Source organism: Narcine bancroftii, chromosome 13, assembly GCF_036971445.1.
Source record: "Narcine bancroftii isolate sNarBan1 chromosome 13, sNarBan1.hap1, whole genome shotgun sequence".
NCBI lineage: Eukaryota > Metazoa > Chordata > Chondrichthyes > Torpediniformes > Narcinidae > Narcine > Narcine bancroftii.
The window spans coordinates 10,297,468-10,324,591 of NC_091481.1; the positions used below are offsets into that span (position 1 = coordinate 10,297,468).

At 38.7% G+C, this 27,124-nt stretch overlaps 2 protein-coding genes across 15 annotated transcripts in view; one reads left to right on the forward strand and one right to left on the reverse strand.

The window, feature by feature from the left end:
• Positions 1 to 27,124, reverse strand: part of mest (mesoderm specific transcript) — a 366,224-nt gene that overhangs the window by 167,830 nt on the left and 171,270 nt on the right. The window lies entirely within an intron of this gene.
• The window catches only part of LOC138748000 (collagen alpha-1(VII) chain-like), a 66,555-nt gene that overhangs the window by 282 nt on the left and 39,149 nt on the right, over positions 1 to 27,124 (forward strand). The window contains exons 2-11 of the mRNA XM_069907700.1: positions 1,554 to 1,580; positions 6,409 to 6,444; positions 7,587 to 7,646; positions 9,530 to 9,655; positions 12,837 to 12,908; positions 15,557 to 15,592; positions 18,348 to 18,407; positions 23,232 to 23,276; positions 24,553 to 24,588; positions 26,834 to 26,869. Of these exons, the coding sequence (XP_069763801.1) occupies positions 1,554 to 1,580; positions 6,409 to 6,444; positions 7,587 to 7,646; positions 9,530 to 9,655; positions 12,837 to 12,908; positions 15,557 to 15,592; positions 18,348 to 18,407; positions 23,232 to 23,276; positions 24,553 to 24,588; positions 26,834 to 26,869 (534 nt within the window). The remainder of the gene's footprint in view (positions 1 to 1,553; positions 1,581 to 6,408; positions 6,445 to 7,586; positions 7,647 to 9,529; positions 9,656 to 12,836; positions 12,909 to 15,556; positions 15,593 to 18,347; positions 18,408 to 23,231; positions 23,277 to 24,552; positions 24,589 to 26,833; positions 26,870 to 27,124) is intronic.

Consider the following 27,124-nt stretch of genomic DNA (forward strand, 5'->3'; position numbering starts at 1 on the left):
TTCTCTCTCTCTCTCTGCTCATTATGCCACAGGTTAGGTATTTCCTACAATTTTTATTTTCATGTTAGATTTTTGCAAGCACAAAATGTTGCTCCTTGAAGCATTGAATATCATTAATTATTTCCTGAGGTGTCTTTTAACAGTACTAGAAATTTGAAAGATAAATTGATCTCATCAAAATGATGTTTAATATGAATAATTTCATTAGTTTTACAGGCTACTGTTGCTAGAGTTAATAATGAAGTGCAAATTCTTTTCTCATTAGACAGAAAAAGGCCACGAATGTTGTTGCCTCCTGAAATGTCAAACTTCTCTCTGAAAGGTCAAAGGGTAACTTGTGTTTAGGACAAAATTCTTGTTCTTAAATCTGAAAGGATCACTCTACTCAACAGATTTTTAAGGTTGCCTAAGAGTTAAGTGAGAAGAATCTTTGTCCTGAGCAACAGGCTTTACCACACTATATATATTATAGTTTTGCTTGGCTCAGGAATTCAATTAGACTGCATTCTATTTGTAACTACCGCACTTTCAAATTGCAGAGTGTGAAATATTACACTGTGAAGGCAGACAAAGTAAAATTTCTTCAATCCTGCACCTATATCCTAATCGAGGAAATGTTTTTATACTTAAACAGAATGTTTAAGTCATTTTCTAAATCCTGCATGTAGATATCCATCACTAACTCCACCATTTCCACTGCCAAAATTATAAACCTTAAGGAATATTTCCAAAGGTAAACACCAGAGAAACTATTTTCACTTTATCTATTCTGCCACTTTAGCAATTATTTGTCTTGGAATACATCCTCATTAGTGCACTCTTGTCAACTTAGTGTTGTACTCTGCTTCCAAAATCCATTTTGTGACTTCAGGCCCAATTGAAATGGGATTGGCAAATGACACTATAGTGGTTCGCCCTTGAGACTCTACTTAACAGGGTAGCATTGTTAGCTTAGCAGTTAGTGCAATGCTATTACAGCACCAACAACCTGGATCCAAACCCAGCGCTGTCTGTAAGGAGTTTTAATATTCTCCCCGTGTCTGCATGGGTTTCCTCCCACTGTCCAAAATGTACAGAGTTGCAGGTTAATTCAGATGTAATTGTTTCGACATGGGTTTAAATGACTGGAATCGGCATCCATCATGTTGCAAATAAAAATAAACACAGGCAGTTTTGTGTTAGAATAAGTTTTAAAGTTACTTTGAAAACAAAATCTAAAATCCATTTTTTAAATCCTTGTGTAAACATGTACTGAATATTTCCTCTAAACCTACATCATTATTTCCCATTGTCCTCCAACCCAAAGGTTAGCAAACACCTATCCTGTTTGTTTGATGAGCACTCAGTCGCACAAGAACAGTTTCTTCCCCTCTACCATCAGATTTCTGAATGAACAGTGAAGCGTAGGCACTACCTCACTTTTTCTTTTTCTTGCACTATTTGTATTTATATGGAAATATGATTTAAAGAAATGTTTGCCTCAAACAATGAATTTCGTGACATGTTTATGACAATAAATTGATTCTGATTCTGTTTGTCTTGTTTTTTTACAGGGAGAATCTGGAGCAACAGGAAAGCAGGTATGAATTTTCAATGCAAATTTTAATTTATATTTAACAAATCTTTATGCTTTCTTTGCTTCAAGTTTTGAATGTTAGAAGTCAAGATTAAATTTTGATGTGACTATGAAGATACTGGCTGACACACTATCAATAACTTAAAAAAAACTCAAAGTTATGTAAAATTGATAGACTTTTATTAGCTCTTGGAGGCACATCCTTGCTGGTCGACTGTCCTGAACTGGGAAGGGGAGCTGTGAAACAGTCACCTTTATTCTGGAGTCTGTGGGAGGAGCCACAGGTACCGTCAGCCAATGGGCATGCCCAGACAGTTAAATATACATACAATGGTTTACCACATTCACCCCTTGTTTTTAAAAAGAGTCAGGCGGGGTAAAGTGCATTAGGTGTTATCACAAATTAAGTCTTTCCATTGGTCGAATCTGCTGCTGCAACCATCGTAATACCAGCTGCAGCATAGCTATTGGGTCATGGACAGTCTGAGACAGATGTATGTAGTCGTCGGCATTAGTTTGGTGGATTTGTGGCGACGAGTCTGGCATGCCATCCATTGGGGCTGGGGTAATTTGCCATGGCCCTGGTGCATCATGGGTGATGATAGGTGAAGTGAGTGCAGGGTAAATGGTAATTGTCTCTGGAACCCCTGAGGGTGCCAGGTCCCTAACAGAGACCGTGTCCTTGTGCCAATCAAGGTACGCCACATAGGCATATTGAGGGTTGGCATGGAGCAGATGGACACTTTTAGCCAGAGGGTCAGACTTATGGTTCCTCACGTGTTTCTGGAATAGGACCGGCCCTGGGGACGTCAGCCAGGCTGGCAGCATGGTCCCTGGTGCAGACTTCCATGGGAAAGAAAACAATCTTTCATGTGGAGCGGCATTGTGGCTGTACATAGGAGTGATTTGATTGAGTAGAGCACTTCAGGGAGGACATCTTGCCAACGGAAGATTGGAAGGTCTCTAGACCACAGGGCTAGGAGGATGGCCTTCTAGATGGTAGTGTTCTCCCTTTCCACCTGCCCATTCCCTCGGGGGTTGTAGCTAGTGGTTCTACTTGTGGCGATGCCTCGGGCCAGCTGGTACTGGCGCAGCTCATCACTCATAAAGGTAGGCCCCCGGTTGCTAAGGATATAGTGGGGAATCCAAACAGGGTGAAGAGATTGTATAGGGCCTTGATAAATGTGGCAGCTGTCATGTTCAGGCAGGGGATGGTGAACAGAAAATTTGAGTACTTATCAATGATGTTAAGCAAGTACACGTTGCGGTTAGAGGAGGGAAGGGGTCCTTTGAAATCAATGCTCAGGCTTTCAAAGGGAAGGGTTGCCTTCATCAGCTGCACTCTGTCTGGTCTATAGAAGTGCAGTTTGCACTCTGTGCACCCTGGCAGCTTCTGGTCATAGTTTTAATCTCCTCAATGGAGTAAGGCAGGTTGTGGACTTTGATAAAGTGGAAGAACCTAGTGACTCCGGGATGGCAGAGATCGTAATGGAGGGTCTATTTGTGCGCTGGCACACGTTCCACAGGATAGAGCATCTGGGAGCTCATTGAGTTTCCCGGGCTGGTACACAATATCATAAATGTAGGTGGAAAGTTTAATTCTCTACCTTAATATCTTGTCGTTATTGATTTATTCTCGCTGCTGGTTGTTGAACATGAAAGCAACTGCACGTTGTTCAGTCAGCAAAGTAAATCGTTTGCCGGAAAGATAGTGTCTCCAGTGCCATACCATCTCAACAATGGCTTGGGCCCCCTTCTCGACAAAAGAGTGCCGAATTTTTGGGGCCCTGGAGGGTACAGGAAAAGAAGGTGATGGATCTGCCCGCTTGGTCAAGTTTGGCAGCCAGAGCAAAGTCGGACATATCACTCTCCATATGAAACAGGGTGGATTCATCCACGGCATGCATCATGGCCTTGGCAATGCCTGCCTTGACGCAGCTGAAGGTTGCAGGGGCCTCTGATGTCAGGAGAAAGGAGGTAGATTTAATGAGGGGGCAGACCTTGTCCACATAATTGGGGACCCACTGAGCATGGTTGGAGAAGAAGCCCAGGCACCTTTTCAGGGCTTTGAGGCTGTGGGGAAGGGAGAGTTCCATAAGCAGGTGCATGTGATTGAGTTGGGCTCAATGGCTCTATTCTCTGTGACACAGCCAAGGATAGCAAGGCAGGTTGTGCAAAATACAATAGCCTTATTGTATGTGAGGTGAAGGAGTTTGAAGGTCTGGAGGAATTTTTGGATGTTGGTGTCATGATCCTGCAGGTCATAACCGCAAATGGTCATGTTGTACAGATACGGGAATGTGGCCTGCAGCTCATAATGGTCTACCATTTGGTCCATCTCCCACTGGAAGACTGAGACCCCATTGGTGACACCAAAGGGAACCCTCAGGAAATGGTAGAGGCCATCTACCTCAAAACCAGTACAGGTACACAATCTTTAATCCGGACATCTAAAATCTGGAAAGCTCCAAATTATGGCAAGTGGGGAGAGAGAAGTGACAGCACGAGTTGGGCAGCCGAGTGACCAGCAACGTGAGTTGGGAGGGCGAGGGGGGGTGGGGGGAGACAGCAGAGTGACTGGAAGGGGGTGTGGGTGGATACGGCAGCACAATTCGGGTGGGCTTAAATCTGGCTTTCCGAGATCCAGAAAAATCTGAAATTCGGAACACAGGGTCCTCCAAGGGTTACGGATAAAGTATCATGTACCTGTATATTGGTGGTCCTTCAGGCAGATGAGGAGCTGGTGGTCTGCTGACTTTACATCAACACTGGAGAATACCCGATATTGAGCGATTTGGTTTGCCATATTGGATATGTGAGGAAGCGGGTACTCATCTAGCTGTGTAAATCTGTTAATGCTCTGACTGTAGTCAATGACAACTCTGTTTTTCTTCCTACTCTTTACCACCACCACTTGGGCTCTCCAGGGGCTGGTGCTCGCTTCAATTGAGCAGCTGCTGCAGTTCTGATCTAATAAAAGCCCTGTCCCCAGCACTGTACCACCTTCTTTTGGTGGCAACAAGTTTACAGTAAGGGGTGAGTTACCAAACAATGGTGGAGGGGTGATCTTGAGAGTTGAGAGTCCGCAGGTTGTGTGCGGTGGGCAATCTTCAGGTTGCTAACTGGAAATGGTGGGGGAAGAGGCCAGGAAGCACAATGGGTGGTTTAAAAATGGCTGGTTTCACACAATGAGGGGGAGATGGGGCCCATCTGTCACACTTTTAAGGTGGCATTGCAAGTCCAGTCCCAGTCGCACGACAGCACAGAGTTGTGACATCACTAGGAGTTTCAAGTCTTTGTCATCTGTGTCCTGCACCGTCAGGGTCACTACACAGTAGTCACAAATATCAGCCGTATGGGACTTTGAGACCAAGGAGACTTTATCATGAGGGAGTAATGCTGCACCATGTCGGGGTAGATGAAGCTCTCCGTGCTCCCACTATCGAACAGGCAGCTCGTCACGTGGCCGTTTACCTGAATGTCTATCATTAATCTGGTGAGCTGGTGAGTGCTGCCTTGATCCCGCGTGATGGAGGCCAGTGTCGGGTTGCCATCTATAGATGTGGTGGAGTGTTTGTATGTTTGGCCCCAAGATGGCGGCATCCAAAATGGCTGCTTCTACAGCTCGCACGTGGTGCTGCTGGGTCTCAAAGATGGTGGCATCCAAGGAGGTGGCCCACACGCAGCACTGCTAGGGTGGGGTGACTTGGACTTACATCCTTATTTCCTGCAATTAGAGAACACCGCTTCTTTTGCCGGGCAGAGTTTCCTCGGGTGCTTGTTCAGGCCACAGAAGTAGGACTTTGGGTGCTCAGAGTACAATGGTCGTGGTTGGGTTGCTGGCGGGATGCAGCAATGGTGGAGTTGTGCTTGCGGAGCATAGAGGCCGAGGACAAATCGCTGGCAGGACATGGTAGTGGCAGCACGTCCAAAGATGGCGGCAACCGTGAGGCAGCCATGTTTTCGGCCAAGTAGGCTTCCATATTTTGGAGGCCATCTCTAGCGTACTTGCCAGTTCGACTGCCTTCCACAAGTTGAACTCACTTTGCTCCAACAGTCCCTAGCGGATGTAATTGGACCTGATTCCTGAGACATATGCATCTCTGATTAGGTTCTCCATGTTCTCCGTGGCCATCATAGCCTTGCAGTCGAAGAGCTCAGAGGTTCTCAATGCTCGATTCCCTGGGTCACTGTTTTTGGGTAGCCAGGAGGCGTCTTGTGTAGACCTCATTCCTCAGGTGCTGGCCTTTCAGAATGTCCATTGCCTCTGGGTACGATTCGCCATTTCTGATCATTGAGTATACTAAGGACTCAACCTGGGAGTGTAGTACCTGCAGCTTATCGTTCTCTGATCGAACAATGGCCGATAATGTCTGCAACCAGAGGCCTCAAGCATTTGAGGATCGATTTCCAACTTCCCTGGTTTTAGGATTTACTCCATTGTCAAATCATGTAGCTAATGAAACTGACGCACCATCAATAACTCTGAAAGACTAGAAGTTATGTAAAACTGATAGGCTTTTGTTAGTTATAGCATGGAAGCATGTCCATGCTAGTCTATTGTCCTGAACTGGGGAGAGGGCTGTGGAACAGTCACCTTTATTCAGGAGTCTATGGGAGGAGCCACAGGTACAGTCAGTCAATGGCATTCCCAGACAATTAAATATACAAACAGTGGTTTACCACACTATCTTTCTTCCAAAAGTGAAATATGCAAAGTAAATCACAAATCATCGGTCAGAAGTTTGTATTGATGAAGAAGTTATTTAATCCATTGGCGAAATTCATTATTTGTGGCACCAATCTAAATTAACTGTTTATTATAATTGCAGGGTACCAAGGGAGAAATTGGTGAAAAGGGTCAAAAGGTAAGGCTAGGCTCTGCATTAATAATTTTTCTCCGCCATGTTTATGTGCTGACTCAAGTAGGGAGTGTTATTTCTAGAGTTAGAAAGCTATTCCCCATTTAGAAGTATTTTTGCCTAACAATGTCAATGTCTGTAGCAATCACAGGGGAGACGAAGGTACTGTGAGATGGGAGTAACAGAACGTTTATCAATGGGACTGGTGTTCCAGTCTTTAATTGTCTCTAATTGTATGAGGAATGTTATGAAAGGAAAACATAGGCCAAAGCAAGAAGCTTCTTACTGAAATTTTGAGATTGAAGGAGGTGGGTGGATGGTTTTATGAAGACAGCTTAATTGAAGTAGAAATTAATTTGGAAGTAAATAATGGTGTAAGTAGAATTTGAATTGTTCATCTTCACCCTTCTAGATCCCATTGCAGCCTTTGACACAATTTACTATTTCCTTCCTCCATTTTCCAGCTAAGTGAAATATTTTCAACTGCACTCAATAAATCCTCACAATGGCATCTCCTCCCTCTCCATATTCAGTCACAGAGTATCACAAGAATCTTTTGTAAATATGACCCAAAACAGAAGACAATGAAAGTATACAAGTCAGTCAGCAAGTAAAATTACAAAATTAACAGGATAATAATTTTGCAAAGCATAAAAGTGCTGGAGACACTCAGCAGGTCACAGGAAGTAAAAGGCAGTCAACTGGACCCCAGCATCTTGTTTACCTTCATTAGGCTAATAGGTTTTAACCATATCACCATTTACGGAGCGGAAACAGGCCATGTTTGTCTTTCGAGTCCACACCGGTTCACTGATTTTGTGCGCCCTCTTCAGGCATTGGTCCCGGTAGATCTTCATTCAATAACGATGGCCGAATTCAATGCAGGTGGAATCAGTCATAGAAATGTTTGTGAAACGTGCAGTTCAATACTTCTGGGCACATTCAATACAAGGTCTGAGTAACTGTGGAGTGAGTTTTGTGGAATCTAACGTGTGGAAACCAAACACTGAATATCAATGGTGATTAGAGAAGATGAACAAAATAATTAACCTATTCAAATTTATAAATTACTTTATAAACCCAGAATAATATATCTCCAAGGTTATAATAAATGGTTCATTATTATCTGTTTCTTCTTGTTTTACCAGGGGGAGCCAGGCATTGGTTATAGGGGACCAACTGGCCAATCAGGATCTCCTGGACAAAAGGTATGAAGCCAGCTTCCAGTTTAGAATCATAATCTAAAAAACAGACCCTTTGGTCCACCAAGTCTGCACTGACCAACAAGCATTCACTTTTACATTAATCCTACCCTTGTCCATTTTATTCTCCTCACGTTCCCATTCTACCACTCATCAATGAGCAACTACCAGTAGTTCAGAGTTCAGATTTATTATCAGGGTACATACATGATATCACATACAACCCTGAGATTCTTTGACCTGTGGGCAGGCAAAATTTCTACTTAAAAGTACAAAACTGAATTTTTAAGGATGTGGGTGGAAACTAGAGTGCCTGGAATAAACCCATAATAGTCACAAGGAGAGCATAAATTTCACATAGAGAGTGCGCAAAGTCAAGATCACGGTGCTGGCTTATACATTTCCTGACTGGTTCCTGGCATCAGGTACCAATTTAATGTGTGACATGTTAAAAACTGAAAGCACTGTTATAGAGCACAGAATGTCATAGAATTCTTCATGGCTCTTCGGTCTAACTTGTCTATGCTGACTAAGCTGGTCTCATTTGTCTGCATTCGGCCCATATCCCTCTAAGCATTTCCTACATGTGTACGTCAAAATGTCTTAACTGTTACAATTGTCCTGACCACGGCCACCTCCTCCAGCAGCTCATTCCATATATCTATCACACAACATTAAAAAATGTGCACTTCATGTAGTTTTTACATAATTCCTCTCTAAATCTACATCCGATAGTTGTAGATTCCCCTGCTGTGAGGAAAAAGGCTATGACTATCTTAATTAACAATCTTTGGTATTTAATTTAATCATTAATGGACAGTATGGGTGCTGAGTAAATGATCGACAAATCTGTACTTTGTACAAGTGTTGGGACTTTTTCATTGTAGTCAGGTCTTGAGGTGTTGAGATATTGGTTCCATGTTCGTCAACTAGTGTTTAACTTGTTTTCCAAGTTCAAGACCAATTTGCATGAAATTATGATGATAAACACAAAAAAAATAAATCCTGTTATTTGTATCTTATCCAATAAATTAATTAGGTCACAATTTTGCAATCAATTTCAGCAACAGTTTTCAGGATATTTGGGACCTTTAAAATGTTAAACCAAGAATCTATATTCGGGCCACTGAGCCCAGGAAACTCAACGCGCCCCCAGATGCTTGCATTAAAAAGCATCTATATGAGGTGCTGCCTCAAGAGGGCAGCCAACATCATAAAAGACCCTCATTACGCTGGTCACAATCTCTTCCCACTATTACCTTCAGGCAGAAGGTACAGAATCCTGAATTCCAGCTTCAAGAATATACTTTATCCAATAGCTATTAGGCTCTTGAACCTCATCATAGTATTCCAACCTAACCACAAACTATGCCAAGACCACCAAAGATCTGATGATACTACTGAAATGTCATTTTTTTTCTTGCATTGACTGCAACTGTATATATTTATCAATCCTTTGATTTTTTTTGTGTCTTGCAGTGGTGGTAATTTAATTTTTTACTATTGTACAGTAAAAGTCCTAAAATCCAGACTGCTTGGGAATTGGACATTTAAAATTCAAATTTAAGGAGAATAAACACATAAACATTTTTTCATATAAAATACAAAGTATGAAAATAAAATTTCTTGCATTTCCGCAACTTCCGCTTGGTTGCTTGTTGCTGCTGTGCATCTGTGGCACTTAAGCACACATGCACATAAAAAGCCAAGAGTTTTCAAGGTCCAGATTCTCAGGTGGTCCAAATTTCAGCCAAGAGTTTTCCAGAAATTTGGATTTTTACTGTAAAAAGTTGTATCGTGCACCTGTGTTATTGCAGCGTCATATTTTCTGTACGATGTATATGTATATAACAATAAAGTCATATTGAACATTGATTTATTTAAATTAGGGTGAACCAGGGTTAAGAGGACCTCCAGGGGCGCAAGGTATTCAAGGTATTGCAGGTAATACAGGTATTCCAGGAGCCCAGAGTGCAAAAGGTCCTCCCGGAGTGCCAGGGATCCCAGGAATTAGGGTAACTATTAAAACAAATATTGTTTTTACTTGTTTAAGCCTTGTTTTCATAAAGTTCAGTCTTTTTCACCTATACTCTATGAGAAAACATCAACGTATACTAAGTAAATGAGGATCTCTCTTTTCAACTGATACATCAACTCCATCTCTTTTTGGAAACATTTAGTATCATTTTATTTTATGTTAGCATCTAGTCAACAGCATAGCAAGGCTGTATGTGAAATTACTTTTCCAAGCACAAGGCTTAACCCTGCATAATGTACATATTTGTGTCAACAAAATTTTAGTCACACATCTATCAAGGTTACGTGGGAAAATTGATTGGGCAAAGCCTTTTGAAATTCTAATCCTTTATGTTGTTAACTTCAATGGTTTTCCTAACAAGTTAAAAGACAACTTTATTACATTTTGAGTAAAACTAAGGTTTTACCTAACCACTCCTAATTTCCATTTCTTCATTTTAAACTTATTTGTCATGAAAGCTCAACTTTGTCACAAACTGTCTGACTCAACCTACTTAATTCATGTCGCAATTGCTCACTTGTTCTTTTCAAGGCAATAAAACGTTAGTTCTGACTTAATGGCCTAAACTTAGCACAAAATTATGTGTGTTACAAAGTTGAACAACATTTTTTATTGTTGACTTTAACTACATGTAACTTGAATCAGTCTGCCACTGGTAATTTTGTAATCTCCTCCCCAAGTTTCTTTGCTTAATTATTTCTCTTTCTTCCTTTTTGACAGTCCTAAAATGTACCTCTTTGAGCAAGAATCTGATTTAACATCTGATGTGCTTTGTCAAATTTTATTTGATGTACCTTGAGATATTTTGCATATTAAATATACTATAGATATTTTGTTTAATTTTGGTATATAAAAATTGGGGTTGTGGTGACTCATCTTTTGAATATATTCACTAAAAATCCTAATTTAACTGTCAAAATAATAACCCAGAAGACCTCACTCTGTGAAACATTTTCATTTTTGTCCCTGGATTTTAATTAAAAGTCATCCACAAGCCACATGTTTCTGGAAATTAACTGAATAAATTTTAATGATTGTTCCAGCATCCAGTGGAGGCATGTTGATTAGGTTAGGGAATGATTTCTTGTCAGAGTTGAAGAAGTTTCAGAGCTTTTAATGAGACTATCTTGTAATTGTCTAGGCGACACAAATTAATTCTTGCCTGATGATGCCTGAAACTTTCACACATCTGAGAAATAAAAGCCATTTAGCCTATTGACTCTTTAACGTACATGGTTTAGTGATAAACCTTCAGGACATACTCTCTAATTTTGAAGTTATCTTGTACCCAGTTATCTTCAAGAAGTGTTAATTTAACAAAGTTGCTTACATCAAAATCTCTCAGACAGTAAAATAATACTCCCTGCCAGAAGTGTTCAGGAAATTATTCAATAGATATTCTTCGACCTAGTAAGGCTTTCAATTGTTCACTCAGTGCTCTTAAGATGTTAACCTGAGCATTTCTGGATCTAAGGAAAATTAAATAATTGGGGAGGGGAGAAATATACTATTTTCAATTTATCAAGTATTCCCATTTTACAGATTTCAAAAGGTTCTGTGGCACTTGTATAACAAAAATAACTAGCTTGTCAAAACACATTTAATTCCACAATAATTTGATAGTAAACTGTTCTGAAAATTGAACTATATGCTGCTTTATCTTAAATTCCTTCATATCTACCTTTAACATTCTAATACTGTATTTTAAAAATTTAACTTTTTCTTACTTTTGATTCTGGACATTTCTAGAAGTCATCAAATTGATAGCTAAGATCTATCATCCCATGAAGAGAACAGCATAAATAAATGTATAAATTCTTAGGGATCAATTTTAATTGTTCTATGGAGGCAGGAAAGGGTAGCAACAGTGCAATTAGTGGAAAGAGCAGTTCGCACCAGCAAAATAGATTTAATCTTGTACATTAACTAATTTACTTTTGTGAAATCAAACATGGTTGTTTTGAAACTGTTAGCTACTGCCTGAACTTGGACTGAGTTATCACCACTTAAGTGCAGGAAGTCTAAATTGTGAAATACATTTTTTTTATCTCATATTTGGATAAGATTTATTTTGGTTTGGGAATAATCTTGTTATTTATAGTTTTATGAACTATTACAGTTGCTGTGTTCATTGTTTTATATTTTTAAGAATTTTTGTTGGAGCACAAGAATCAAAAATGATTAAGCCTCATAGGCCTGGTATTTTCTCATAGATCAATCCCAACTATTAACCTTCAGGAGTTTTCAACATATTGTACAATCCAGTCCCTCCTCATACCAGAAATGTATTGAATATATCATGATCTTGCAAATACTCCAATGTCTTCCCTGTTTATTCAGTATCGCATTTAGTTTGCCATCTTCTATCAATCTTTGAAAAGTACTCTTTTAATATCCTTCACTTGCTGATAAACTAAAAGTTCATTTAAAATATTCTGGAATTTCTAAATAAGTGAAGACTGGATCCTGTATTTAAAATATTCTGGAATTTCTAAATAAGTGAAGACAGGATCCTGTATTTAAAATATTCTGGAATTTCTAAATAAGTGAAGATAGGATCCTATATTCTGTAGTAAGTGCTGGCTCACTTTGGGCTCTTGCTATAACACCATTTAGAACCTTTGTCAGGGGCCATGTCCAATCTCTGATAGATCATATAACTAAAGCAGAATAACACTGTTAATCCTGATCTTGGTATGAGCCACCAAGCATATTTTCCAGTACAATAGCAGGACTGTAACCAGATATCAAATCGAGCAGAAGATTACACATTTGCCAGAGCTTGGATACCTGTCATGGCTCTGATAGCTGAGATCAGAATGGCTCAAACCTGAATTTGTGGTAAACCACTGTTTGTATATTTAACTGTCTAGGCATGCCCATTGGCTGAATGTACCTGCGGCTCCTCCTACAGACTCCTGAATAAAGGTGACTGACCAACAGCACCCCTCCCCCCAATTCAGGACAGTCAACCACCATGGACATCCCTCCATCCTATTGTGAATAAAAGCCTATCATTTTTACTTATCTTCCAGTCTTTTGGAGTTATTGATGGTGCATCAGTTATGATCTTTAACAATATGACATTCTGGATCTACTCATTATGATTAAAATTAACAATATTCATTAGATCATTGAATAGTATTTTTGTTGAATAGGGTGATAGAGGTAGAAGAGGAAAGAATGGATCACCTGGACCACCTGGAATAAAGGGGCCACCCGGCAAAGAGGTACATTTATAATTATATCAATAGATGTTTCCACTAATGATGTTGGAATAGAAATTATTATTTCCTTTTGGCTCCCGACATATAAAGGACTTCCACATGAAATGCTGATAAAAATTTGTATCAACCTCAGGCAAATCTCACTGCACCAATGTGATCTTTTCCATCTTCCCATACTAGCACTCATTAAGGTCACTGAGGAAAATTTCCAAACTACTGAAAAGGGGTGTGACAGATTATATTATATTTTATATTGTATCTAGATATGTTTTTGAAGGAGATAGATTGTGGGGGTAATGTAAGTCACAAACAAACACAAACACCACAAAACAGATCTCATTTAAAATGCAAGAGCTTTGCTGAAAGTGAGTCATGCAGGCACCGAGAATCTTTGCAAAGATAATAAAACAAGGAGACTGCTTTGCTAAAGAATTTCAAAAGCAGATGTTAATGGATTATTGTTTTGAAAGCAACAGATGAACGGACTCAAGAGTTTTTTGTCCGATGCTGCAATCTGAATGCAGTTTGATGTTCTAAGAAGGTCATGTGGTTTTACAAGCAGAAAGAGAGAGGAGACCAAAGGCTTTTTCTAAGAGAGAGAACTGGTTTCTGCAGTCATGGCAAGCTGGCAGCTTGTTGAAACCCCATTTTGAAGACTGGTTGTGAGTTCTGAGTTCAGCCTGTTGAAAACCCTTGTGGTCCGTACAAGAGGAAATGACTGGCAGAAGTGTTTCACCTGAAATAAGGGAAACAGAAGGAACTCTGTGGTGACCTGCAGAAGAAAAGGTTATTATTTGGAAAACCCTGATGGGGCAAGTTTCTTCGGCAAGACACTGAAGTGGCTGATCAGAGGGAATCAGTTTGTATATGTCCAACAAGCAACAAATCTCTCTCTGAAACTGACAAGAACCTTCCTGAGCAGTAACAATTTAAGCTCACCAGAGCTTTGTGAAAATTCATAAATGTTAAATTCTGTGCACAGTATAAGAATTACTTGATACCGGTGAACTTGGAGGAGTGAGAAGTAAGATTGGACTGTGAATCAAAGAACTTTTCTGAACTTATGCACATTACATACATGTGTGCTTAGAATTAGAAGGGGGTTAAGTCAATAGCAATAAGTTAAAGTTAACTTTTGTTAAGTAGCTATTTGTCTTGGTGATTTTCTATTGCTGCTGGATTTTGGGGTCCTCTGGGACCATAAGAAGGGATATAAAACTTGTAACCTTTCTGATCCATCCAGTTCAACGATTTACAAGGTTAAAGTTGAACATAGTAAATAAGTAAACTGACAGATCATCTCATTTGTGGAATTAGGTGATCCTTGTTTAACAAAGAATATAGGAGTAAACCCTGTAACAACAGTTGAGCCAGTTTAAAAAGATAGCAAAAGATCCATAATCAATAATCACAGATCAGCTAAGTATTTCCAGGATTTTTATTTTAGATTTCCATAAGGTAGTTTCTTTGATAATCAATAATCAGGTACAAAATTAGCAGTAAGTTGGACTAATGTAGATTAATTAGAGAAAGATTTGTTAAATCCACTAATTTTGATCCTATTTGATGAAAGAGTAACAGTGGGGTTAATTTGGGGAAATTAAATTGATATGGTAGTTGTTGCTTTAATACCTCATGTATTTTCCTTAATTTACAATGTCACTGAGTCATCTACCAAATCTTGATGGTATTTGAGATTTTTTTTATCTATAATGATTTTTGCCCCAATCTGGGATAACCTCTAAACTTGCACTGGCCTTTTCCTGTGAGGAGGAAAAAGTGAGAAACTCAGTAAATTGGGATCAACAATTATCAACCCAAATCTGAGAGTTAGGGCATCACAGGGGCAAAACCGGTATACCTGCTTCTTTGCTGTGCCAGAGACCCAGGTTCAATCCTGTCCTTGAGTGATCTACATGGTTTTTTTCCCTGTGTGGGTTTCCTCAAGATGGCCTGGTTTCATCCCATGTCCCAAAGACATGAAGGTTGGGAGATTTATTGACAACTGTAAATTGCCCCTTGATGTAAGATAAGTGGTAGAATCTGGGATACATCAATGAGAATGTGGGGGAATAAAAAGTAAGATGAATGTACAATTAGTGTAAATAGTTGGTTGTTTGAAAGATGTTGACTCAATAGTCTAAAAGGACTGTTTCTGTCCTGAATCTCTCAATGATTCTATAAATTATTCTACCCCTGAAAATGGAGAAAACAGACCCAGCAAATTAAATTACATGTATAAATAAGTCCCTCTCATCCAAATCTTCCATTCTTTTTAGATTGCCTTTCCAACAAAGGCCATTAAATAAACAAGCAAGTAGTCATAAATCCCAGGAACAAACACCTGTAATGGAAAAGTAACTGGAAATATTTGTTGTGGACTTGGAATAAATTACCACAAATAGTGACTATGTACAATCATCCTGGAGGTGGGTGAAAAGGTGGAATTTACTACCACAAGGAGTAGTTGAGGTTAACTTCATTTAAAAGGAAAGTAAAATGGCAAATCAAAGGAACAAATCTCTTTGCCCTTGTAGGTGCCACAAATTGACATCACTTTGTTTATTCATTTCAGAATCTAGCTCCAAGCTATTCGAGATGAACCTGGTATCTATTTCACAGACACAAATATTATTTTGTTTATTTTTCAGGGAACTCATGGAAAACCTGGAATCAAAGGTTACAAAGTAAGTTTACTTTTTCATTTATCATCCTCTGAGTTGCTTTAATCTGAGGTACAGTGGTATAGTGACAATGTTACTAAACTGGTATCCCAAATGTCTGAGTTAATAATTTAGAGCACATTGTTTCAGGTTCAGGAATAGAATTCATATTTATTTTTTTTTTAAAATCTGTTATGAGCAAATGCAAATTCAACATTCACTATGTTCTTTTTGGTGAATGTTTGCCATTCTTACTAGCTCTGGTCTACAAATCTCACAGGCAATGTGCTCCAGTAATGTGGAATTGGTACAAGGACTTCTTCCAAATGGAGCGCAAGAAGGCTCAACAACACTTTCTTAGGATTGTAAAGTCAAAGCTAAAAAAATTTTGCAATCAGAAAAAGCACACAAGAGAGTTAATGATCAAAATTAAATTTCCTTTTAGCTGCTTCCATTGTTGACACTGCTATTTTAGTGGAAACTGGAGTTCCTTTACAAAGGCTGTGCGGAATAATATGTGCCATTCAGGTCGCCACACTATACAAAAGATGTGGTTTAATTTGAGAGGGGACAGAAAAGACATGGCACAGCATGGTTAGCATAGAGGTGAGTGCAACACTGTTACAGCGCCAGCGACTGGGGTTCCAATCTGGCACTGTTTGTAAGGTGCTTGTATGCTCTCCCCATGCCAGTGTGAGTTTTCTCCAGGTACTCTGGTTTTCTCCCGCCCTTCAAAACCTATGGGAGTTGTACGTGAATTTGGTGTAATTGGGTGGCATAAGCTCGTGAGCCAGAAGGGCCTGTTACCATGCTGTATATCTAAATTTAAAATTTAAAAATAACTATTACTAGAGTTTGAGTTAGAAGGAGAGATTGGATAAACTGGGTCTGTTTTCCCTGGAGCAAAGGGCATAACAAGATAGAAAGCTAGAATCTGTTTCCCATGGTAAGGGTGTGTAAACCAGATGACAGGTTTAGGGGGAGTGGGAGGACGTTGAAAGGGATCTTAGAGATAATTTTTTTTACACATATTAGTTAATATTTAGAATGAGCTGCCAGAGGAGGTGGTGAAGGCAGGAAAAGTTGCAGAATTTAAGAGGCATCTGGAGAGGTGCTTGAATTAGCAATGTAAAGAGAACTGGCAATAGCTGTCATAATACTTAAATTTAAAAGAGGAGCATGAAATTATAACACAGTGAACTTAATGTCAGGGTTGGAAATATAATGGATTCCCAAACCAAGGAGAGAAAATTATTACAAAAAGTAATTGTGGATTTCAAGAAGGAAAATCTTGCTTGACCGATCTCACTGATTTTTTTTTGAAGAGGAGCAGAGATGTTGGTAATGTAGTCAATATTAATTTATCTAAGTTTTCAGAAGGTATTGATAAGTATCCTAATGATTAAATTCAGGGTAAAGTATCAAAATGGAAAAGTAATTAACTTCATGAAATAAAACAGAGTTGGAGTAAAGAGTGGAATAAGTTGGGTGGTGGTATTATTAATAATAATTTAAGCCATAGAATCAAGAATGTGGTTTCTAATTTGGATGAAGTTAGGATGGAAGACAGCAATGTATATTTTGAGGAAGAATGCAGCAAATTAAAGGAGTTTATTACTAAACAAAATTGGACAAATAATTGGGGACTGAGCTTTATAAAAGTGTAGTGTATTTTGGCTGGAGGAATTGAAATGTCACATTTTATGAGAACAATATAAATGCCTTTAAGAGAAGGCTCTAAAATTATTCAAGGAAGAAAGAATCAAGGCTTATACTGATTGACAAGCTGAGGGAGGACGGAAGGAAGCTTGAATGAAGCTTTGGGTTGGAAAGTCCTGAGAGAAAATCAGATTTGTAGAAAAACTAAGATGATCGACATGAGGAAATTAGAGGCAAACCATTTGTTTCATAGAAGGTATGAATCAGACGGGGGTAGAAGAACAAAAATAAACAAATATAATAATCATTAAAAGTTGTGTCTCAAGATAGCAAGGCCATCAGTGCAAATCAAGCACCAGAGTTTACTTCTATCAGGAGAAAACAGAAAAGTCGGGAGTTATACTAAACTTAAATCAAAGCTGAGTACTGGAGGATAGAAGCTATTATTATGGGAAGGATACCAAAGTACTGGAGAAGGTGTAGAGAAGATTTACACTGATAATATCAGAAATGCTCGGATATACTCATCAGCATAGGACAAATAGACTGAGATTTGTTTATTTTCATTTTAAGAAGACTGACGAAGGTTTTTAAATTATATAAGATTTTAATATACTGGATACAGAATTTTTCCACTTGTGGGGAAGAGCATAACTAAAGGCCACCACATAGGAATCCAAAAGGGAAATCAGAAGAAAATTGTTTACTGATAGGTGGGTGGTTGAAGAGAACAATATAAATGCCTTTAAGAGAAGGCTATAAAATTATTTAAGGAAGGAAGAAAGAATCAAGGCTTATACTGATTGACAAGCTGAGGGAGGACAGAAGGAAGCTTGAATGAAGCTTTGGGTTGGAAAGTCCTGAGAGAAAATCAGATTTGTAGAAAAACTAAGATGATTGACATGAGGATATTAGAGGCAAATCACTGTGATTTTCTCATGGAATTCATTGGATTATTCAATGAGGAGTCAGGAGGGCCTCGGAGAACTGAATGCCCTAAAAAAAATTCAATAAAATTCAAGTAAAGAAGCAGCATTCCTCTATTTTGTAATATATCTACATCTTTTTATTTAAACACATTGTATTTCATGGTTGAATGTTTTTTTATTATTTATCATAGGGTGATGTTGGATTGGGTATCCAAGGACCAAGAGGTGGTCGAGGCATTCCAGGTCGTAGGGTGAGATCTTGGATACTCCATTTAAAACCTCTTCCTCCCTTTCTCTAGACCAGGGGTGTCAAACTCAAATTCACAGAGGACCAAAATTAAAAACTTGGACAAACTCGTGGGCCAAACTAAATATTTATTGAAAATTTTTAACAACATCTGCATGTTTTCTCTTCTTTCAACATATGTAATGTTAAACTTTTTCTTATTAAAATAAATGTTTAATAATAGTTTTGGTTAAACTCTTTCCAGAAGAAGCATTAACAAATGAGAAATAAAATATTCAATAAATAATATTTCTCTATAGCCTTTAAGCTCCTTTTAAATGGTTTTTTTTCACAAGCCAACAAGTCAAAAAAATAACAACTTGCTTCAATGACAAACAGGTTTGTCTTTTAAAATGATGAACATATAGTCTGCCTCCCCCCTGTCTTGAAAGGTCCTGTTTTCTGTCTTTCGTTTGGCCATTTTTCGTAAGGGGTTTATTATGTGTGAGTTGGGCGACAGGTCACAGATGCTAATGAAAGTAAAGAGAGGAGGTGGGGGCGATTAGCAGGCTGACGGGCCAGCGCCAATGCATTTGCAAAGCATTCTGGGATTTGTAGTATTAGCTGTGCATGCGCTATACTGGCGCGGCGGCCAGTGGACCAGCTCTAATACATATTTGATATGATCTTGCGGGCCAAATATAATTATATCACGGGCCAAATTTGGCCCGCGGGCCTGAGTTTGACATGTGTGCTCTAGACAATTCTTTTTTACCCCACCTCCATCATTGTTGTCTCTTTTTCTTTCCCCATCTCACTCTGCAACTTCTTCCAGTTTCTTTTACTTTCTTGTTCCATTTTTTAATTCAACCTTTTCATCCGCTTTATTCCCTTGTTCATCCTTCCTGTCTCTCCCTCTCTCTTGTTTGGGCTTCTCATTCTCCATCTCTCAATCTCTCTCCACTCCATCTTTCAAACTCTCTTGCACCCTTCCTCTTTTATCTCTAACTGTATTTACTTTTCTCTTTCTGTCCAGCTGTCTCTTTCTATCCTCCTTTTCTCCATTATTCCCTCTCTCCCATTCAAACGTCCATCTATTAGGTGCAGAAAATAAAACATCTAAGCACAAACTCTATGTTAACTGTTGAATTGACATATATTGCAATGTGTAACCCACAAGTTCTTTCACACTTTTCCAAGGGCTCTTAACTGACTCAATACATTTTGACTAGAAGCATTTTTGATTCTAGAACAGATTTTCAATCATGGAACCTCTATTTCACGTATGTAAATATTGCACATGGGAGTAAAACAAAACATGGAGTCAAATATATGTCTCCTTCTCCCTGACACTGTTGTCCTCACAGTTTATACATTCAGAAAGTTTTAGTTCAGTGTGTGCTAAGCTTTTGGGTTAATTTCTGGATTTGTGGCCTATAAGTTGTATTTACATTATTAGCTGCCTATACTGTCACTTGGTGTTTTATACTCTTCCTGCAGGTATGCCTGCCCTCCCCACTCATTCCCTTTCTCTCAAGTTCTTTTCATCATTTCCTCTGTATCCTACCCCTCTCCTTTTGTTTTCCTCTTTTTATTGCATCACACTCCCTATCTACATAGGAACATAAGAAATAGAAGCAAGAGTAGGCCATTAAGACCGTTGAGCTTGCTCCTCCATTTAATAAGATCATGGCTAATCTGGCCATGGCCTCAGCTCCACTTACCTGCCTTTTCCCATAACCCTTAATCCCCTACTATATAAAAATCGATCTAACTCTGCATTAAATAAATTTAATTAGGCCACTTCTACTGCTTCTTTGGGCAGAGAATTCCACAGTTTCACTACTCTCTGGGAAAAGTAGTTACTCCTCATCTCCGTCCCAAGTCTTCTGCCCCAATATTGAGGCTATGACCCCTAGATCTAGTCTAACCTACCAGTTGAAACAAGTTTCCTGTCTACCCCTTTCATAATTTTATGTTTCCATAAGATCGCCCCTCTTTTTTTGAATTCCCACGATTATCTTTCAATTTTCTGGGATTCATTCTATTGGGACTAGGTGATGGACAACTTTTAGACTCACTAGTTTGCTCACCACTACCTCTTCAGTGATAGTGATTTTATCAAAGCCCTCATCTCCCATTCAATCCTTAACATCATTCTTTGGCATGTTAGACATTCCTTCAACTGGGAAGACCAACACTACATAGTCTTTTAAGGCCTTGGTCATCTCCACATTACCCAATATTAATTCCCCCTTCTGATCTTCCAAGGGGCCTATTGTTCACTTTTCCATTTTATATACAATTATAAAAGCTTTACTACCCTGTGCCAGTTTACTTTCATAATCTCTCTTTCTTTTCTTTATTACTTGCTTAATGTTTCTTTGTTGCTTTTTAAAGTTTTCCCAATCCTCCATTTTCTCACCATTCTTTATGACTTTGTGTGTATAAGCTTGCTTTTAATTTGATGTCTTCCTTTATTTCCTTAACTATCCAAGGCATGATCTCCCTACCCTCACTGTCCTCAGTTTTAATTGTGATATATTTTTGTGGAATCCTGTGAAAAATATCCTTTTAAAATCTACCCCTGTTCCTCAACTGTCCCAGCACATATTTATTGATTCTTCCTCTCTTTAATTCCATGATGGTTATTTTCACTTGTAATGCAATTAAAATATGTGAAGTAATTTTAAGCAAGTCATTGCAAATCTCAGGGTTACAGTTCATATTATTTAATGTCTTTAGCTGCTTTGAAGTGCATCATCAAAGACAGAAATAATCCCTTTCTAATGAACATAATAACTGCTGTTTCCTTCTACAAGTAACTTTTTTAAAGTTGTTTTGATAATATGATATTTCCATCTTGACTATTGGCAGACATGATGGCCTACAAACCTTCATCAACTCTGGATTAGTCCCTCACATTGATCATATTTAACAGTCACTATCAAGGAATAATTCAAAGGTATAGAACAGTGGTTCCAAACCAGTGGGCCATGGCTCACTGATGGGGCACAATGTGTTTCAATGTGGGTCATGGAGACTTCCAGCCCACAGAGGGGGGTGACTGAAGTCATGTCTTGGTCCTCCTGGGTGACTTTGGGTGGGATGAGAGCAATCTGTCACTGAGGTCACCTGGCTATCTCTCAATACAAGTGGCTTGGTGCTCAGCCCAGTCACAGTTCCTATCAGATCTCCACTCAAGACAAATTCAGAAGTATGTGCTTTCTGTCTTCTTACTGTTTGCTGTCCTTTAGTCAGTCTTCAATTTCAATCAATCTGTAAATTTTAGATATAATCTTTTGGAAATAGACTCCTTTTAGAGACAAATAATAAAAGCATGATAATCATACCTGTTATGTCAATAAACATTTATACTATATACAGTATTTATAGTTAAAACACAGACAAACCATGAAAGAACTACAAATGTGTCTCCATGAAAAGTGGAGTTTTGAACTCTTGGCTGTTCGAACAATTCTGCAAAGATATGGATTTAGAGCATAAGAACTTGCTCTCCTACACCAAAATGTATATTAAAAGGAAACATTGTGGTCTGAGTGTTTGAACTATGAGAAGAGTTGCAGTTGCCCTAGAAGATACAAAAAAAAGTACGAACTGGAAACTTGCTTCAATGAAAAGCTCTGGGTATTTCACCTTCCCTACCTTGTGGATATATTTGAGCAATTGAACAAATTGAATCTCATGCTATAAGGCAAGGACTCGACTATCATCCAGTTTGTTGATGCTCTCAAAGCATTTATATAAAAGTTTGAAAATTTAAAACACAAGATGGAGGGAGGGAACGTTGTCATGTTTGAATCTCTTTCAGCAGTAGCTGTTAATGGAATGGATGCTGATTTTTTTTTTACTGCCTGTAACGGGCCATTTTGGCCCACAAGCCCATGTTGCCCATTTACACCCAATTGACCTATACCCCGGTACATTTTGAGGAGTGGGAGGTAACCAGAGTCACCCCAAAGAAGACCAACATAGACACAGGGAGTATGTACAAACAGCGCACAATTTGAACCCTGGTCCCAATGGCTGGCATTGTAACAGCATTGTGCTAACCGCTACACTAACTTTGCTGCCCTTGGAAAATGTTGCAAAGGAAATTGTCTCGTATCTCAGCTGCCTCTGAGAATTCCTGCACTACTTCCCAGAAATCATCTGAGAAGAACTGGCACTGGTGAGGAACCCCTTTCTTGTTAAAGTCAACAAAGTCCCTGATGATCTGCAAGATGAATTAATTGACTTTCAAAAAGATTCTGGATGCAGAGAAGTGTTTGAGACTTCATCTAACTCTGAGCTTTGGCCAAAAATGAGTTACCCCAACATTGTGAAGGAGTGTCTTCGGAAGATCCTGTCCTTCATGACTACTTATCTTTTTGTGAATCATTCTTTGCAACATTGCCACAGTGGAAGATAAAGGCATGAAACTGCATTGAAGTGGAGACAGATCTCAGGTGTACATTATCTACAATAGAACCAAGGATATGGAAACTGGTGAAGAAACTTCAGGAACAGGGGTAGCATTAAAGTGACTTGAGCTTTGATTTTGATTGTGAGTTTTTAGGTTCAGTGTATGATTGGAGTATTTTTTGTTCTTTAAAAATGTAAAATAAAATACTTTAAATTAGATAAAGGTGTGTTTCTTACACACCTGCCTTTGATTTGAAAATATTTCTCAGTCATTGCCACCAGGTGGTTGTGGCATGTTGGGTCAGAAGCCAGGTGGGCCTTAGAATGAAAAAGGTTGAGAATCACTGGTATAGAAAGAACATTTATTTCGGTAACTCTCGCAAACCAAAGTCTAATCAATGTTTATTTTGAAAAATATTCCTAGGGAGGTAAAGGTGATCCTGGATCTGATGGAGAAATGGGACCCATGGTAAGTTATTGGGATGTGAGTGAGTGAGTGAGTAATGAGGATGAGGGAACGAGTTTTTAAAAGTATATTTTTAGAAAACAGATCTGAAAGAATATAATTTTTAAGTTTTCCCTGCACCACAGAATAATTAATTGATAAAATAAGGATAAATGCTATGAGGAATCGTTCAAGGCTCTGCTCATGCAACGACATAAAATATTATGGATCTGAACTTCTGGATGTATCTTGTTAAACAAGATCTTAAAGATAGATGCAGTAATATTTCCTCTGGAGCTGTGTTGGCTGCCATCTAATGGGCCTTTCCCATCAGGTAGATAACCATTTTGTTTCTTATTATGAACTCTATTAACACTGATTAATGAGTCTGTAGCTGACAGATATGGTGTTATCCCTTTTGTTTAACATGGGAGTGACATATGCCTGTTTGTAGACTTTTCAATCATGACTCTCAAAATAACTCAATAATCGTCAAATCTCTTCTCTGGTGAAATTTGAGATCATCTGTTATCAGGGTAAAAAGTGGAGTAATAAAATACATTTTGTTTGTTCTGAACGTGAAATGTAAAAGCCTCAGCCAAGATGTACCACATGTTTGATGATGTGGGGTACATTGTTGGCAGTCATCCAAATAAAAAATTCATTATCTCCAATTCCTTTTCATGTTCTATCTAAAAGCAAGGTGGTCCAAACTATGGCCTGGAATTAGATGAAACCTCTGTGTAACAAATAATTGAATCCTGCTTCAAAGGGTTGAATCATTGGCAATTATGTAGCGAATTGGCAATTATGTAGCGAATCGCCAGCTCTCTAGGGTAGAGTATATGGTTCCTCTGGACAGCAATAGAAATAAGGAACATGGTGGAGGTTTCAAAATAACATTTCTGACCTCCTACTTTACTACAAAGCTTAGAACTTAGGTCCAGGAATGTGGTCAAACCTAGTTTGAGTGGCCTTCAGTTTTATCCCAACCATGGCTGGGATATCTAATGTGATTGCTGGCCTGGATTGAAAGGATAAGTGCAGGTCAGAGTTTTATTCTTTTTCTTTTGTTTTAATCAATCTTAATGATTTTGAATAATTTCTGTATGTATATTTTAAGTAAATTTGTGTTTTTGAGTTTTTATTTCTTTTAAATGATGTAAACTATCTTAATTATTTAGAAATATTTAAAATGCCTTTGATGGCATAACTGAGAAGGTGGGCAGTGAAAGGATAAGGGGCAAGTCTTTAGCAAGAGGCACCAATTAAATATTATTTTCTGGTTTCCTCATGACAGGGTCTGAATGGATTACCTGGTCTAAAAGGAGAAAAGGTATAGATGTCAACAGTGTTGGCAAAATAATGGATCTTATGACACATTCACTATATTACTAAGCGCAGGAAGCTATTTTGGTATTTGAACCCATGGTTGTTTTTTTGCAAGATCTAATTAATTTATATTTCATTATGACCATGACATTTAGTGCATTGAGTCCAGACTGGTTCATCCCTTCACTGATTTCCTTTTAACCTATTCTCCTCATATTCCATCAGGTGAGTAGAGTTTCATGTGCACCTTCTCCAACCTCCTCTGTTGCATTCAGTGCTTGCTATGTGGCCACAACTACATCAGCAGATCCATGCACAGACTAGACAACCTCTGATCAATTGTACTCTGTCCACAATGGCTATCTTGAGCTGTTCATCCTTGGTCACCTCCACTGTCACTAGAGGAACAGCTCCTCATATTGCACTAGGACAGTCCACAACTCAATGGTAAGAACACTAAATGTTCTATTTTTGGGTAACCTGCACTCTATTTTCTCTCCTCCTGATCCACTCAGGACCTCTCACACAACACCTTCTTTCCAACCCTTCTCTGCAACCCAGTTTCATTCCCACACCTGGTTCCATCTGCCGATCATCCACAAACTCAACCCACTGGATCCCATATCCCTCCCCCTACTATTTCCCATATAATCTGCAGCCTTTTTTTGTCTCCACATCACTTCTTAGCTGTCACTACCTCCACCTCTCTCCAAACCTGGCTCCATCTACCATCAAACCCTCCCTTTCTTGGAACCACAGGTCAAGTCAACTCCTGCCTCACCTCATCCCCTCACCTCTTTGTACTGGGCTATATCCCCTTTACACACTCAGTCCTGATGCATAGCCTCATCCCAAAATTTCAGCCATCCCTTTGCCTCCACAGATGCTGCCTGTCCAGCTGTTCCTCTGTTGATTCTCAGGATGCTGATAATACTGATCAGTTGTCCAGCTGGAACACAAAGCTTCATTGAGACTCTCCCTTGTTATTTTTTAGTTATTCTCATATTGATAGATTGCAATCCACAGAACTGTGGACTATTTCTTTACAGTGGCAGATTCATAATGTCATACTAAAATCTTTGCATTATCTTGCTGCAATTGACATTAGTTGCCACAATATGTCAAAAAGTATTGAGAAATTAAATAACATACATTTCTGACTCTGATTGCTAATGAGGTTAATGCCCAAGTAGTTTGAGAATTAAGTTCACTGTGATCATTTCACTCTTGTTCATGCTCTGGTATGTTGCTGAAGAGACTATGGAGCTAACATTCATCTAACAAATGAATGTCTGCTTTACAGTCTTATTTATGAAAATGATGACCAGCATCTATTTAATTATCCTGATGGTTCTTCCCTCCCTCATAGATTGGTACTTTTTACTGATGAAAATGCTGTGTCACTGTCTGTGCTAAGAAAATAATATCTACTCCCATAAACTACTCCTAGAGACTGACTGATTTTCAAGGTTCAAAATAACAACCTGATTTCAGAATATTTTATCCATTGTGAGGGTGGGTCTTCAGAGTTGGGTGCTGTGCATTATATTCAATGTCTTCTCCCAGTTTTCTTTATTTTCTGGGCTAACATATATTACTTGTATTTTAGTTGCTATATTCTTAATAAATTCAATTGCAATCTTTCTTTGCTTATATTTCATGGATCTTGTGATCATCACTGCTTCTCAGTAAGCTTCAAGTAGATACAGCAGAATAGGTGGACAATCAACCCATCTCTTGATGGTCACTCTTCTTTGAGTCTTTGCATCTTTGCATCTTTTCTTATTACTTCTTGACCTGCTCTAACTCTTTGTTAAGATTGTTGAATTGTTTGACCCCAGGTACTGCTGAAGACATGCTCTTTGCCATCAATGACTGCAACTATTCCAATAGTTTCCTGGATAACATCATATTCTTCTTAACCAAAGTAATCAAAGTTTTACTACTTGTCTTCCATCATGCACTAAGCCATTTTTATCTTTAAATCTTACACCTACTTTCCCCTCCTTCCATCATAGCATAGCGTTTCTTGATTACTTAATTCTACCCTGGCATCTTGTGCCTTCCTTGGCCTCCACATTCTGGAGTTCCTTCTCATCTTCTTTCTCATAACCCTTATTAATCATCATTTTTGCATATTGGCTGCAAAAGAAATGGCATTTATTATCTTTGGCTCAGAACAAGTTGGGAAATGCTAGAAAAAAAATTCAATAACTGTCAGTACTGAAATGTCTGTGCTTTTATTTTAGGGACATTTTGGGATGCCAGGGATTAAAGGTGATAAGGTAATTCCATTGAAACTGTCTACGTTTTTACAATATATTTACAGCACAGAAAAAAATCAGTTGTTCCAAGGAGTCTTTACGAATATTGTACTCCATATGAATCACTGACAAGAATGTCACACTTGCCTGTTCACCGTACTCTTTAATATTTACCATTTACCAAGTTACTCTCTTGAAAATATTTTTGTTTGATCATTCATGGCATATTCTACATTTGAACTATTTATCAAGACATCTTCTTTTCATTTTCTTGAG